Consider the following 15,543-nt stretch of genomic DNA (forward strand, 5'->3'; position numbering starts at 1 on the left):
GCTGAGTTCATACAGATAGAGGATGGTTAGAAGCCTACTAATGATTTCAAGCTTTTTATGGAAGCTATGCAATCAGAATTTGCTAAGCTCAAGGTTGAAATAAAAAGCATGAAAAAGAAGACCTGCGAGCTTCCTAGTGATGATGATAAGGACGAGGGTTCTCCTCCTCCTAAGAGCAAAAAGAAGGCATTGAAGCGTGATGTCAATTTATCAGACCAAAAGATGAAGTACCCTAGTTTCAAGGGTAATACTAATCCAAAGGCTTTTCTTCATTAAGAGGTCAAGTTTGACTAGATCTTTAGGGTGAACAATTGGCCTAAAGAAAAGAAGGTAAAATTAGCTTCAATTAATTTAACTGATCATGCTATTGTTTGATGGGAGGATCTGCAGCATAAAAGGAGGCTTAAGGGTAAAGGACCTCCTAAATCATGGTCTAAGCTAAAGAAGTTGATGAGAAAGAATTTTGTACCGAGTTATTGGTATACTGAGTTGAATAGAAAATTATGAATGTTTACTCAAGGCTCTATGACAGTGGAGGAATATGTGCACAAGCTTGATTTGTTGAAGATACATGCTAGCATTCAGGAGAGTGAAAGAGATTCTATGAGTAGACTCGTTGGTGGCCTTAGACTGGAATTACGAGATAAGCTTGACTTATACACATTTGTGGATAAGGAAGAGTTAGTGCATAAAGCCATCAAGCAAGAGCTAAGGCATAAAAAACAAACGTGCCAAAGCTGGATAGAGGGACTCCAAATCTACCTCCAAGTGGAAGGATTCTAAGGCTAAGGAAGAAAAGTTCATACCTAAAGCCAAGGAGGAATCTAAGTGTAAATGAATAGGACATATGGCTAAGGATTGTGGTAATAAAAGAGTCATGGTCATTAAAGAGGAAGGAGGCTATGATAGCATCCATAAGAGTGATAACAAAGATGAGGATGATTGTGAATCCATGCCTTCATTAAAGATTGATTTTGAATTTGATGAGGCTATCGCTATTAGTGGCTCAACTCTAGTGGCAAGAGGAGCCCTCAACATTCAACCTAAAGAGGATGATGATAAAGAACAACGTGAGTACATTTTTCACACAAGATGCTTCATAAAAGGGAAAGTATATAGTATGGCAATTGATGGTGGCAGTTGTATTAATGTTGCTAGTACTTTATTAGTTAATAAACAATCTTTACTTGTTACTAATCATTCTAGACATATAAGTTGTAATGGTTGAGTGATTGTGCTGAAATGAGAGTTCACAAGCAAGTTTTGATTTCCTTTTCTATTGGAAATATTCTTGTGAAGTATTGTGTGATGTAGTTCTTATGCTTGTTGGTCATATTTTGCTTGGTAGGCCATGGTAGTTTGATAGCAAGGCCACTCATGATGGATATGGGAATTGTTATCATGTGCCATTTAAAGGAAAGACTTTTGTACTTATGCCTCTTAAGCCCATTCAAGCTTATGAGGATCAAGTGAGGATTGCTCAAGCTTAAAAGAAAGAAAAGATTTGATGGAGTGTGGCAAACTTGAGAAAAAGAAAAGCAAAAAAGATGAGTTTCTTAAAGCAAAAGATAGAGTGGGAAAGAAAAAGAAAGAGAAAAGCAAGAAGAGTGGTAAAAATAGGAGTAAAAATATGAGTGATAAAAAAAGTGAGATTAAAGAGGCTGTGAAGAGTGAACAAGTTTTACTGCTTGTTTGTAAGGATTTTTGTTTTTCTACTGATGTACTTGATCCTTCTCTGCCTTCTGGTGTCATTTCTTTGTTACAAGAATTTGGAGACTTATTCCCTGATGAGGTCTTAGATGGACTTCCTCATTTGAGAGCAATTGAACATAGAAATGATTTCATACCTAGAGCTTCCATTCCTAACAAAGTTGCTTATAGGGTAAACCCTGAAGAGAAAATGAGATTGAATGCCAAGTGGAGTAGTTGATGAAAAAGGGCTTTGTTCGTGAGAGCTTAAGTCCTTGTACTGTACCGATCATCTTGTTGCCAAGAAAGATGCATCATGGAGGATGTGTGTGGATTGAACGCCAAGTGGAGTAGTTGATGAAAAAGGATTTTGTTTGTGAGAGCTTAAGTCCTTGTACTGTACCGATCATCTTGGTGCCCAAGAAAGATGGATCATGGAGGATGTGTGTGGATTGCAGAGCCATCAATAAAATCACAGTGAAATATTGTTATCCTATGCCTCGATTAGATGATATGTTAGATGAGTTGCATGGTGCCTTTTATTTCTTTAAAATTGATCTTAGGAGTGGATATCACCAGGTTAAGATGAAAGAATGAGATGAATGGAAAACTACTTTTAAAACTAAATTTGGTCTATATAAATGGTTAGTCATACCTTTTAGCTTGACAAATACTCCTAGTACTTTCATAGATTTAATGAATCATGTTTTTTGAAATTTTAGTGGGAAATTTGTTGTGGTTTACTTTGATGATATGTTGATTTATAGCAAATCTTTGGTTGAACATGTGAATCACTTGTAAATTGTCTTTAACATTCTTAGAAAATATAAACTTTATGCTAATTTTAAGAAGTGTTTGCAATTCGTGAATGGCCAACTCCCAAGAATGCAACTGAAGTTAGAAGCTTTCATGGCTTAATAAGTTTCTACAGAAGATTTGTTAAAGATTTCTTCACTATTGCTACACCTCTTAATAAGCTAGTTAAGAAGCATATGACTTTCAAGTAGGGTGAGGCTTAAGAAAGGGCTTTCCAAACCTTAAAGGATAAGTTAACTAATGCTCCCTTACTTGTGTTTCCTGATTTTAATAAAGCTTTTGAGATTGAGTATGTTGCTTCTAGGATTGGTATAGGTGCTGTTTTAATGCAAGATTCTAAACTGATTGCTTACTTTAGTGAAAAGTTATGTGGAGCTGCCTTAAACTACTCTACTTATGATAAGGAGCTATATGCCTTGAAAAGAGTCCTAGAAACATAGCAACATTACTTGTGGCCAAGGGAATTCATTATTCATTTAGATCACGAGAGCTTAAAGTTCTTTAAATCCTAAGGCAAGCTAAACAAGAGACATGCCTGTTGGCTTGAATTCATAGAGATAGTTTGATATGTGATTAAGCATAAGCAAGGTAAGGAAAATGTTGTGGCCGATGCCCTATCTTGGAGGTATAGTCTTCTTACTCACCTTTATGCTCAATTACTCAGATTTGAAGTTCTAAAGAATTTTTATCCATTTGATTCTGACTTTGGGGATATTTGAAAATCTTGTGAGAATCATGGATTAAATGATTTTTATAGATTTGATGGATCTTTATTTAAAAAGGAAAGATTGTGCATTCCTAATTCTTCTATGCGTGAGTTGTTAACCAAGGGAGCCTATGGTAGTAGTTTGATGGCACATTTTGGGATTAAGAAAACCCTAGCTATTTTATCTGAGCATTTCTTTTGCCCTCATATAAGGAAAGATGTATTGCCATTTGTTCTAAGTGCATTAAGTGTAGAGAGGCGAAAGATAAGGTTCAACCTCATGGATTGTATTCGCCTTTACCTGTTCCTTCCCATCCTTAGGAACACATATCTATGTATTTTATGATTGGATTGCCTAAATCTTCTACTAGAAAAGATTTCATTTTTGTGGTTGTTGATATATTCTCTAAGATGGCCCATTTTATTGCTTGTTCTAAGACAAATGATGCTGTGAATATTGCTGACTTGTTCTTTAAAGAAATTGTGAGATTGGATGGTTTGCCTAAAACTATTGTGAGTGATGTAATGTCTACCTTGACATTACCAAAATTCACCACACAATCAGGTGAGAGAAGAAGAATGGCAGATTTAGATATTGAAATGGAGGGTTTTAAGGTGGAGAAATGGTCAAAGATATTCTAGGATTTATGGGTGTTTTTGAGAGAAAAGATGAAGATGAATGGAGGTTGAAGATGAGTGAAAAAAATGTGAATGAGGGGGTTGTCGTTATGGAGCACAAAATTTAGACTAGTTTAGGGTGTTTGAGCCTCATTTAGATCAATCTAATGACTAAAAATCATACTCACACCCACTAAGTGCCCTAAAGTAATATGAGCCTTGTGTGCATCTAAGGGTCCTTTCACATGGTGTTTCATGTATAGCTATGAATTTTGAAAATGAATTATTTAAATGACAATAAATGGAAATGGAAGACAACTAATAATTTAAAAATGGAAGGAGAATTTTGAAAATAATGGAAAGGGAATTAATTTTGGAATATGAAATTGCCATGACTATCCTTGTGTTTTCTTGAGATTTCATCATCCATTTGCGACCTTTTGATCACCAAAATAGCTCATCCAAGGCTCCAATTTCATGCAAGGGTTTTGCCATCATCATCGAAGAGCTTCCCATGGCTTAAAAAATACAATGAACTCATTAAATAGCAAGTTGTGCACAAATAATTCTATTGTGTAATGAATTTATCCAACTTAGAAATGTGGTAAAGTGAATTAAAGTGATTAAATGGAAGATTAGGAGATGAATTTAGTTATGAAAAGTTTCTTAGGAGTTATTGATTATAAAAGCTAAAACTAATATACTTCTAAAGTTCATGGAAAGTACAATTAAAGTATAAGAAGTGTGTACTTTAATGTATGTTTTAGTAAATAATTCACAATCTAAGTTGAATTAACTCAAATTAAACTCATGGAATTAATGAAGAACTTAAAATTAGCAAATGATGAGTTTTTCTATTTTCTGAATTGATTTTCAAAAATTACAGTTTTGCCCCTAATCTTTAGAAATTTGCACTTTTACCCCAAAAGTTTGGGAAATTACAAAATTATCCTAAATGATCTAAAATGCTTCAAATACACACTAAATACCCCTAAAGAGTGCCAAAAGCTAGGGAAAATGATATCAAAATGATATGAACAAATGATAGTTATAAGTATATTATCTTGGGCTTGACAAATCAATTGTTTAGTTGAAGTTGTTGACACAATCTTTTCAATAAATTTGTAAAACTAAATGTGATTGTCACATTTAAATTTATGCTAAAATGCATAAAACTCCCTAAAACCTTGAAACAGTTGCATATGACTCCCCCTTTTCAATATTTAAAATTAACCTCCCTAACATTTAATTTTGTTTTTCAAAGTTTCCTACCATTATTTAACTATTATTTTATTAATATAGTTATTGTCATGTCATAGTAATGTAATACATATGACACATGACATGGAAATTTTTTTATTACCTTTCGTCACAATTTAGGGAGGGGTGAAATTGTAATTTTGACTTTTAACACACATAACGATGCTATCATTTTTTTAAGTTGAACGACTTTGTTCTCATTGTTCACGAGTAAATAATTTAAGAGAAAAATTGTAAGTTTATTATTCTTAATCACTTAAAATAGCTTTTTATATCAAACAAATGAAAGAAGAATATTAAAAAGTTACCATTAATATGAGTCATATAAATTTTGTTATCTGCTTTATTTTTCTTTTCACACTCTTATTTGTTTGTAGTTGTTATTTTCTCCTTTGAATTAAATTTTCATTACTTGTTCAAATAAAAAAATATGTTATTGGTATGTTACAAATATAGTGGCATGTGTGTGCAGCTTTAGAACAAGATTTTTTTTTTTTTTGCTATTGCTGTTTTGCATCAATTTTGTTAAAAACAACTCATAGATTCTTATTAATAACAGATTTTCGATATTTTTTTTCATTTGTTTAATATCAAAAACTGTTTTAATTGATAAAGAATAATAAAATTATATATTTTTTTCTTAAGTTGTGCTACCTTGTAAATAATGAAAACAATGTCTCTCAACTAAAAAAAACAAGAGCATCGTCATGTGTGTTAAAAATGCAAATTATAATTTTCTCCCTCCTTAAATTGTATTAAAAAATAATAAAAATATTTTTTTCCATATCATGTGCCATGTGTATTGCATTAATTTGACTTGACAATAATTATACTAATAAAATAATAGTTAATTTGAAAAATAAAATGAAAGGTTGGGGGAGTTAATTTAAAACATTTAAAAATGAAGAGAGTCATATGTAACTACCTCAAAATTCAAAGAGTTTTATGCATTTTAACCTCAAATTTATAAAAAACATATATAATTATTATTTATACCGTATAATCTGTGATATATCATTAAAAAAAAAGTCAATATAAAAAATTCAGGGTACTGCATGCTAGAGACAAAATCATGGATTTTACCTAGTCCAATTTTCTAAAATTAGCTCAGTCCTTATTACGTTTCGGTTCCTCCCTCTTTCTCTATATTTCTCTTCGACATTAATGGAAATCCATGAATTTGTGGTTCCTTCCTTCTTTGTCTCTTCTTTGATCATTTGAGAAGCTGAATTCGGTTCCTTATCCTCTTTATAATGGGAGGATTGTATCCCTTTTATGGGTTTCAACAAATGTTTCCCAGAATATTAATTTTGTTTAGCCTGGATAATGTATAGTTATCATAAAAACCAGTTTCTTTGTGTGAACACAAATTGTGGAGTTTATTTTTAGTAGCACAATGGGAACTCCATTCCTTGAGCAAATCAAGAAGCAGACATCGTCATTTCTACAAGAAAAGTACAAAGTTGCCCGCTTGAAATTTACTGATGTTACTGAAGCTGAACTGTAAGTGTCTTCCTAATTTCTTTTTTCCTTTTGGTTTGAGAAATTATATATTTAATTACTCTTATAATCTTATTTACAAGAGGCTTTCAACATATTTAATCAGAATTAAGAAAAACTTTAAATTTTGTTAACCCTCTTTAAAAAAAATTAATAAGTTTTAAATTTTGCCTTTATTAAAACATACTTTCTCTTAATGGAAGGTAAAATGGGAAAATTATGATAAATTAATTATGTGACCTATAAATAAGATAAATTGTTTTTTCTCTCTCTACTTTATAAATATAACCAAAGGGAGTAGTATCCCATAACTGAGATAACACGCCGAACAATTCGCAATTTGCTTCACAAACCCTGCAACCCATTCTCCTTTCCAATATCTAATCACCCCACAATCTGCCAACCCTGAGAGTTTTCTGGCCACATCAAAGTTCAGCTTCAGCCAGCCCTCAACAGGAGGTCTCCATCCAACCAAAATTGTCCTGTTCACCCTCCTTAAACCAACATTCACATTCAAAAAATACTTCTTTTCCTACACAAAATTCCAGATGACACGAGCAGGGCTTTCAGGCATACTAAAACCATCCTCAAAAAACACCTTGTTCCTCCAGTGCCACTGCAACCAGCAAGTCACAGCAAATAGCGTACTCCAATCACAATTAGAACTTAGATTCTTAGACAACCATTCCCTCCAATCAACAGCCAAAAAGATATTGTCAACCTCCCTTCTACCCATTCCCTTCCAAATCCTCTTCGCATGAATGCAGTTTCTTAAGGCATGCAAAATGTCTTCCTCCCCAATCCTGACAACGCATACAAGAAGATGATCCACCCATCAATCGTGCTCTTCTAGATGAAGTTAAGAGCCTATTGTGCACAACCGGCCAAAGCAAAACTTGGATTTGCCGCGGCCCCTTCCATGTCCACACCAGACTCCAAATCCTTTCCTCCTCACCCCTCGGCCTAGTATACATCTCAGCCACACTAATATACTTCCCATCACAAGAACCACGCCACCTAACCACATCCTCTCCCCCGTCACTAGGTGCCTCGGTAATATCTTAGATATATATCACCAAATATTTTAGAAAAGAGAACGGGTTATGAAAACCACAGGGTTTATATGAATTGATGATAGTGAAAATTCGTATAAACGGTAATTAAATGAGATGATGAAATGTTCATAGGGACAGTGACAATATTGCTATTATGAACATGCAGGCTGGCTGAGGAGGCAACAAATAAGGATCCATGTAGCCCAGATGCCAAAACAATGACAAGAATTGCTGAAGCGTCCTTTGAGGTGGATGATTACTGGAGAATTGTTGATGTTCTTCACCAAAGGTGATTCTTCTTCTTTACCCATACATAAATACATATATTGTTATGAGTACCACATTAGGAGGTCACATTGATGGAGTGTGGTTTATAAGTCAGCTAGGCACTTTCTCCTTATGACATGCCTTTTGGGGGTGAGTTCTATTTAAAGGGCTTGTAGTCGTGACATATACATACATACATACATACATACAAATATTCTCCCTTCAATCCCTATTATAAAGTACATCTAATTATCTCACAAGAACTGAGGAGAGGTGGTTAAATCATTTTATCTAAAAATAGAATAAACTTTTCATTTTACCTCTACTTAAATAAAAAATTTTCAAATTTGCATTACATTATTTCTTATAATTAATGAATTTAAATAAATGTAATATTTAAAAAATGTAATTAATATCCCATGGGTCTTTATATTAAGGACCAAAAAATCCTTTTAAAATGCATCTTATAATAAGGACTAAAGTAACATATTTCAATGTAGTAGAAATAAGTGTAGTGCGTAATTAGAACTAATTTCAATGTGATTTTGAAGTCATTTCAATGTAATTGCTTTATATATTGTTGTGACTATATTAGTTACTATAGTATATTGAAACATAGATTGGGGTGCTTTAACACTGACGACTGGAGGCGATCTTACAAAGCACTGGTTCTACTTGAATTCTTGCTAACCCATGGCCCAGAGGACTTTGCTGTTGAGTTTCAATGTGATTCTGAAGTCATTGAGGAAGTCGGAAGCTTTACCCACATTGATGAAAGAGGGTACTTTTCTAAATTCCACACATATTCTCTAACCCTTATGTCACAAATATATATAGTATCACTAATTTCTATAATCGGTTTTCTTTCTAACAATAACTTTTATTTACTAGCAAGTTATATATAATTGGTTCTCGGAGACATCAGGAACAACCATGCAAAAAGTTTTTGCAATCGTGATTGTCATGGGAAACACCATTCCAAACCTTAATACCAACGAAACTATATGCATATTGTCTAGCAATGGGATCTAGATTATTGCCATTTCAAGGTGGTGCTGGAATTGAACAAAATGGACCCCATAATATGTTGCATTATTCACAAGGAATCACAAGTGAGTTAGAGCCGGTCAGTATGTGAGTTAGGAATCACAAGGAACAAAATGCCCGTAAGTAACGCGCTGCATGGCTCGAGTACAGTGATAAGTGAGTTAGAGCCGCTGCATCGGCGCCCGGATGTAGTGTTAAATGAGCAAGGGCTACCGCGTCATTCTGGACGCACGCGGCTAAAGAAGTTAGTCCATAAGAGCAAAATTAGATTTGGTACTTGGAATGTTGGGACATTAAATTGTAAATCTGTAGAGGTTGTAGGGGTTATGATTCAAAGGAAAATCAATATCCTTTGCTTGCAAGAAACAAAATGGCGTGGAGAAGGAGCTAAGGATATTCAAGGTTTCAAACTTTGGTATACAGGAAAAGTAAGTGCACGCAATGGAGTAGGCATCATTATAGATAAGGAGTGGAAGAAGAACGTTGTAGAAGTTAGCAGAATTGGAGACAGAATTATTTCTTTAAAAATGATAATTGGACGTGAGACTGTTAATATTGTTAGCGCTTATGCGCCGCAAGTCGGGACAGAAGCCAGTCTTAAGGAACTATTTTGGGAGGATCTGGAGGGGTTGATTCGACACATACCACAGAGTGAAAAGATTTTTATTGGAGGAGACTTTAATGGGCATGTCGGGAGGGAAGCTGGTCAGTATGCGAGGGTGCATGGTGGTTTTGGTTTTGGAGAGCTAAACAATGAAGGGCAAACTCTTCTTGATTTCTCATTGGCGTATGATTTTAAGATTGCCAACACTTGTTTCAAGAAGAGAGATGAGCATCTCATCACTTACAAAAGTGGAGCCTCAAGGTCGCAGATTGATTTTCTTTTGGTTAGGAACACAGATAGAAAACTTTGTAAAAATTGTAAGGTGATCCCTGGAGATGCTGTAACGACACAACATAGGGTCCTAGTCCTTGATGTGTGTATTATGAGTAAAATCCAAAAACGTCGACAAGTAGTAACACCAAAGATTAGGTGGTGGCAATTAAAAGGTGAGAAGCAAGATATTTTCAAGCGAAATCTTTTGGATAAAGGAATTTGGGATTCTCAGGGAAGTGCTAACATCATATGGGAGGATATGGTTAAAAAGATACGGGAGGTTGCAAAAGTAGTTTTGGGAGAATCGAAAGGTTCTGGTCCGAGAGATAAGGAGTCTTGGTGGTGGAATAATAGTGTACAGGACAAAATCAAGTATAAGAAGAACTGTTTTAAAGCCATACATTTGTGTAACAATGAGGAAAATTGGGAGAGGTACCGTATGGCTAAGAAGGAAACTAAGAGAGCTGTGGGTGAAGCTCGTTCCAAAGCTTTTGAAGAATTTTATAAGAACCTTGAGACGAAGGAAGGAGAGCAAAATATTTATAAGATTGCCAAGAGTAGGGAAAGAAAATCAAGAGATCTAGAACAGGTAAGGTGTATTAAGGATGAAGAGGGAAGAATTTTAGTTACAGATGATGAAATTAAAAATAGATGGGAGACTTATTTTTCTAAACTTTTCAATGATGGAGAGGATTCATCTAGTAACTTGGAGGATTTAGTAACTGGTGTAGGAGAACAAAATTTGTCATTCTATCGAAAAATACGTGATAAGGAGGTAAAGGAAGCTCTTAAGAAAATGGCAAATGGTAGAGCTAACGGACCTGATTGTATATCTATCGAAGCGTGGAAATGTTTAGGTGAAGAAGGGGTGAGATGGTTAACTAAATTATTTAATGTGATTTTACGGTCCAAGAAAATGCCTGATGAGTGGAGGAGAAGTACATTAATTCCTATTTATAAAAATAAAGGAGATATTCAGAATTGTACTAACTATAGAGGGATTAAACTCATGAGCCACACAATGAAATTGTGGGAGAAAGTAATTGAGCACAGGTTAGATTGGAGACAAGTATTTCTGAGAATCAATTTGGTTTTATGCCAGGTAGATCAACTACAGAGGCAATTTATCTACTAAGGGGATTAATGGAAAAGTATCGTTGTAAAGATAAAGATCTACACATGGTTTTTATTGATTTGGAAAAAGCTTATGACCGTATACCAAGAGAAGTGCTTTGGAAAGCGTTGGAAAAAAAGGGAGTACGGATTGCTTATATTAAAGCCATACAAGATATGTATGAGGGGGTAAAAACTAGTATAAGAACGCCTAGTGGTCAAACAAAGGATTTTCCTATCAAGATTGGACTACATCAGGGATCATCTCTGAGTCCTTATTTGTTCAACTTGATTTTAAATGTTTTGACGGAACATATTCAAGAGGAAATCCCGAAATGTATGCTCTTCGCGGATGATATAGTTCTTATAGCAGAGACAAGAGAAGAGGTTAATTGCAAACTTGAGTTATGGAGGAGGACATTGGAGTCGAAAGGTTTTCGTCTGAGTAGAAGTAAGACGGAATATTTATATTGTAAATTTGGTAAAGACTATTCGAAAATAATTTGGAAGTGAAATTGGGAGATCAAATCATACCTCAAGTGGAAAAGTTTAGATATTTGGGAGCCATTATTCAAAATGATGGCGAAATCAGTGGAGATATTTCACATAGAATTCAAGCTGGGTGGTTTAATTGGAGAAAAGCTAAAGGAGTTATTTGTGACCGTAAGGTGCCTAATAAACTTAAAGGAAAGTTTTATCGTACTGCTATCAGACCGGCAATGTTATATAGTAGTGAATGCTGGGCTCTAACGGGACAGCAAGAGCATAAAGTTGGAGTAGCAGAGATGAGAATGTTACGATGGATGTGCGGACATACACGTAAAGATAAAATTCGAAATGAGCACATACGTGAAAAAGTGAGGGTGGCACCTATTGAGGAAAAAATGGTAGAAAATCGGTTGAGATGGTTTGGGCATGTACAAAGAAGACCAAGGGAGGCACCAGTGAGAAGAGTGGAACATATAACTTTGAGTCCGATTAAGAGAGGTAGAGGAAGGCCTAAGAGAACACTCTTGGAAGTTGTTGAACGTGATCTCTTAATTAATAATATTTCTAAAAGCTTAATAAATGATAGAGCACAATGGCGTCTTGCAATCCATGTAGCCGACCCCACCTAGTGGGATAAAGGCTTGTTGTTGTTGTTGTTGTTGTTATTCACAAGGAATCACAAGTAATTAATATGTCTAATTATTGATAAAATAAAAAATAAAAAATAAAAAAGGACACCTTATCCGTTTTAGTCTGAAAACAATGAACGCATATAGTGACTCTCTCTCTCTCTTTCACTCACTCACTCACCACACACACACACACACACACACACACACAATGAAGCTTCATTGATATAAATTAATTTGATTTCTTTTACTTATGTGGGTTAAATGGCAGTATAACATAGCCCTTAAATTTTAGGTTCCTAAATGTATGGGATCCTAAATTCGTTTTTGGTGCAATGTTTCCTTTTCACTTTTGAAAATGGTGTAGTGTAACGTCTATCATTAACACAAGTTAAATTTGACAATTAATTGATAAGAAAATGATAGAAAAAAAACTTAGAAATTTTTTTTAGTCATTTTCTATAATTTTTTGGGTACTTGTTTTTAATTTTTTTTGTTATTTTTTGTCATTTTTTGGTCAACTATCAGTTAAAATTAACTTTTATTAATTGTAGAGACTACATTATATCATTTTTAAAAGTTGAAAAGAAGCACTGTACAAAAAAAGAATTTATGGTCACATACACTTCTAGACTTATAGTACTATATATTTTTATCATTTTGCATATTAAAGGAGTGTTAATAAATATCCTTTCAGATGCCAGCTCTCGAACACGTGTTTTGAAGTTTGAATCAAAGCCACAAACCACAATGGAACAAAGTAGCTGCTGTTAATAAATATCTTTTTTCAACATATTAATAATAAATAACTACATATCAAAATATCTGTCTATAATTATACTAATCTCTATTATCTATGTATGTAACATTTTAAAAGTGCGTATTTTCCTTTACTAAAAAAAGTGAGAAGTCTTCCAAAAAAATATTAATTGAAATAAATTTTAAAATATTTCTCTGTCCGATCTTTTTTATAAGGTATTTCTACCAACTTTATCAATACTAAAAAAGTTTGTTAAAAAATAAAAGTTGACAGATTTAATAAAATAGTTGTTGAAATAAATAGGGTCAAAATAGTTGTTGAAAAAACTCTCTTCCAGTAGTGTTGAAAACACTAATTTAATCTTGACATGATATTTTGACGGTCATAAATATTTGTAGAAAATTCTATTATTTTCGACTCTAAGTTAAAAACACTGTAGTTTGTTGTAGTGAGTTTAGGGGCCCAATTACCCTCTAATCCTACTTATTTTAATTTCAATAATAAAGTCTATACTTGCGGCAGGTTTAATTGGGGAGCAAGAATGCAGAAAATATCTGACCAAATACTGAAGCTGTTGCAAGGTGGACCAACACTACGAGAAGCACGCTTAAAGGCTCTGAAAATAACGAATGAAATCCAAGGCTTTGGAAGTTCAGAGTACTCTCCATCAGCATCAAGTAGTTCATCTTCCTCTGAACCACATTCTGCCTCTTCTTTCTCCATTCTCTTCTTCAACCACCACTCCGACTTCCTTTGACTCCATTGCTGACCTCAATAAGAATCCATTTTCTCCCATCAAAGACTCATTCACAAGCTATCCTTATGGAGGAATAGGATCAGACGAAAATACCTTGGTCTTCAGGAGGAAGAATAATGTAAATATCATAATGAGGATGAGAGCCACCTTTGCGATAGCCCTTCTGGTGAAGAAAGAGACTATTTGGTGGGCTCTGATGAGGAGGATGATAATGATGAGAAACCAAAAGACAAACAAAAGTTAGGTTTTATCAATAGTATCTGCTCCAGGATTACTGGTAGTAATAATGGCGGTTTTAGATCAGCGAATGGTGATCCCAATAAGAAAGTTGAATTTAGATGCCTCACTGATGACGGACGCAGGGAAAGTAAAAAGAAACTTCAACGGCAACATTCTCTTTGGTACTGAAATACCTCAAGGCAACTCAAGTACAAGCCTATAGGCAGTGTCATTGGCTATATATATATACATATACAGCAAGCAAGTTGCAATAAGTGAACCTTTGTAACGTAATTGACTCGTGTAAAGACTTGGCCAAAAGATCATGAAAATATTTAGGATTATATTATATATGGCGTCAATTGGTTAAAAGATGTGAAAAGGATTCTCTTTCTCTTATATATGAAAATCGATATTATGTCCTATTTAGTTCATTTTTTATTATCATTATGTATAAGTAATTAAGTTTTTAATTATTGTTATAAGAAGTTTTTTTTATTTTCTTTTTGTTTCATTCTATTTCATATATCAAATGTGTCAGGAATTAAATAAAATAAATAAAAACAATTGACAGCTCTATGAGAGAGACATATATTAGGTCCAAGATGGAGCGAATAACCCGATGACCCTAAGGTATATATAACAGATGCATCTTACAAGAGAGAAAGAGGTCATTCAACACTCGGGTGACTTTTCCTTTTAATAGCCAGCTCTATCTATGCAATTGACCACCGCATTAGGTGATCCCCTATCATGGTAGAAAATGAACTACATAAATTCTATCATGATAGAAAAATGACTCACCTACAGCTCTACCAAGATATTAGAAAAAACCTACTCTTATAACAAAGCCCTACTATAGTATATTAGTTTTTAAGCAAGCATAGAGCTACTATAGTAGTAAAGTCTAAAACTATCATTTTAGGCAACCAATTTGGTTTTGTCTACTATGATAGGAAAGGAATGAAGTCCTTGTACAAGCTTACGACGGTAGGAAAGGATAAAGCATATACACAACATTTACAAGCAGAGCAATTTAGGTCACTCAACTCTTTGCAGGCTCATTGCAAAAAAAAAAAAGAATTTTAGCGATAACTTTTAGTGATGACAAAAAAGTCACTGCAAAAGGTTCACTTTTAGCGACGACATTTAATTTAGAGAAAATTACAGCCAATGATCGCTAGAGAAAGATATTCATAGCTGAAGACCAATTAAATCTGAATTTACACTGCAGTTTAGGAGGTCCTAATAGTATTTAATTTGCACTAAGAAGAGACGAAAATGCTCCTATAATGGAAAGAAAAAGAAGCATGGAACTCAGGAGAATAAGCTATTGTTCACGTGAAAACGTGCAGAGGCTCAGCTAGCGCGAGCTGGTAAGCTGAAAATTATAGATTTCCTTCCTCCATCCCCGTCTTCCTTAGTGAACTGGTTTTGCCTCATTTCTTTCACCTAAGTTGTAACACTTGCCCCGAGTGTTATCCAAAAAATCACATAATTCAAATAAACTAAGAGTGGTTAAAGAGTTGATCCTCTAACCAACTTAAGAAATAAATCATTTTAAACCTTAAAAAAAATTATAGGATTTACCTATAGCGCACGGAAGCAAAGGCTGTCATGACAGTAATTTATTGCCGTCATGACAGCCCTCCTAGGCCAACTTTCAGGAGGTGCCGTTCCGTCATTCGACCCCCAACCAAAGTGATTTAAAGCTCACACGTCACATTCAAAGGGTACTATA

At 34.2% G+C, this 15,543-nt stretch overlaps 1 protein-coding gene across 1 annotated transcript; it reads left to right on the top strand.

Moving 5' to 3' along the window:
* Positions 1–6,392: 6,392 nt before the first annotated feature.
* On the top strand, positions 6,393–13,609 carry LOC129301587 (uncharacterized). Its single transcript, XM_054940144.1, has 4 exons — positions 6,393–6,592; positions 7,811–7,933; positions 8,531–8,692; positions 13,349–13,609. Exons 1-4 carry the CDS (start codon positions 6,486–6,488, stop codon positions 13,581–13,583), a joined length of 627 nt encoding a protein of 208 aa, XP_054796119.1. The 5' UTR covers positions 6,393–6,485; the 3' UTR covers positions 13,584–13,609.
* The last annotated feature ends 1,934 nt before the right edge of the window (positions 13,610–15,543 follow it).

Source organism: Prosopis cineraria, unplaced genomic scaffold (assembly GCF_029017545.1).
Source record: "Prosopis cineraria cultivar Desert tree isolate PC_DT_omini unplaced genomic scaffold, ASM2901754v1 PC2233, whole genome shotgun sequence".
In the NCBI taxonomy this organism is placed as follows: domain Eukaryota; kingdom Viridiplantae; phylum Streptophyta; class Magnoliopsida; order Fabales; family Fabaceae; genus Prosopis; species Prosopis cineraria.

What these genes read in the sequence shown, in the direction of transcription:
- LOC129301587 (XM_054940144.1), top strand. Translation starts at nt 6,486, where the DNA reads ATGGGAACTCCATTCCTTGAGCAAATCAAGAAGCAGACATCGTCATTT. An exon ending in GATGTTACTGAAGCTGAACT is followed by an intron (nt 6,593 to 7,810) that starts GTAAGTGTCTTC and finishes ATGAACATGCAG; the next exon opens with GCTGGCTGAGGAGGCAACAA. An exon ending in GTTGATGTTCTTCACCAAAG is followed by an intron (nt 7,934 to 8,530) that starts GTGATTCTTCTT and finishes ATTGAAACATAG; the next exon opens with ATTGGGGTGCTTTAACACTG.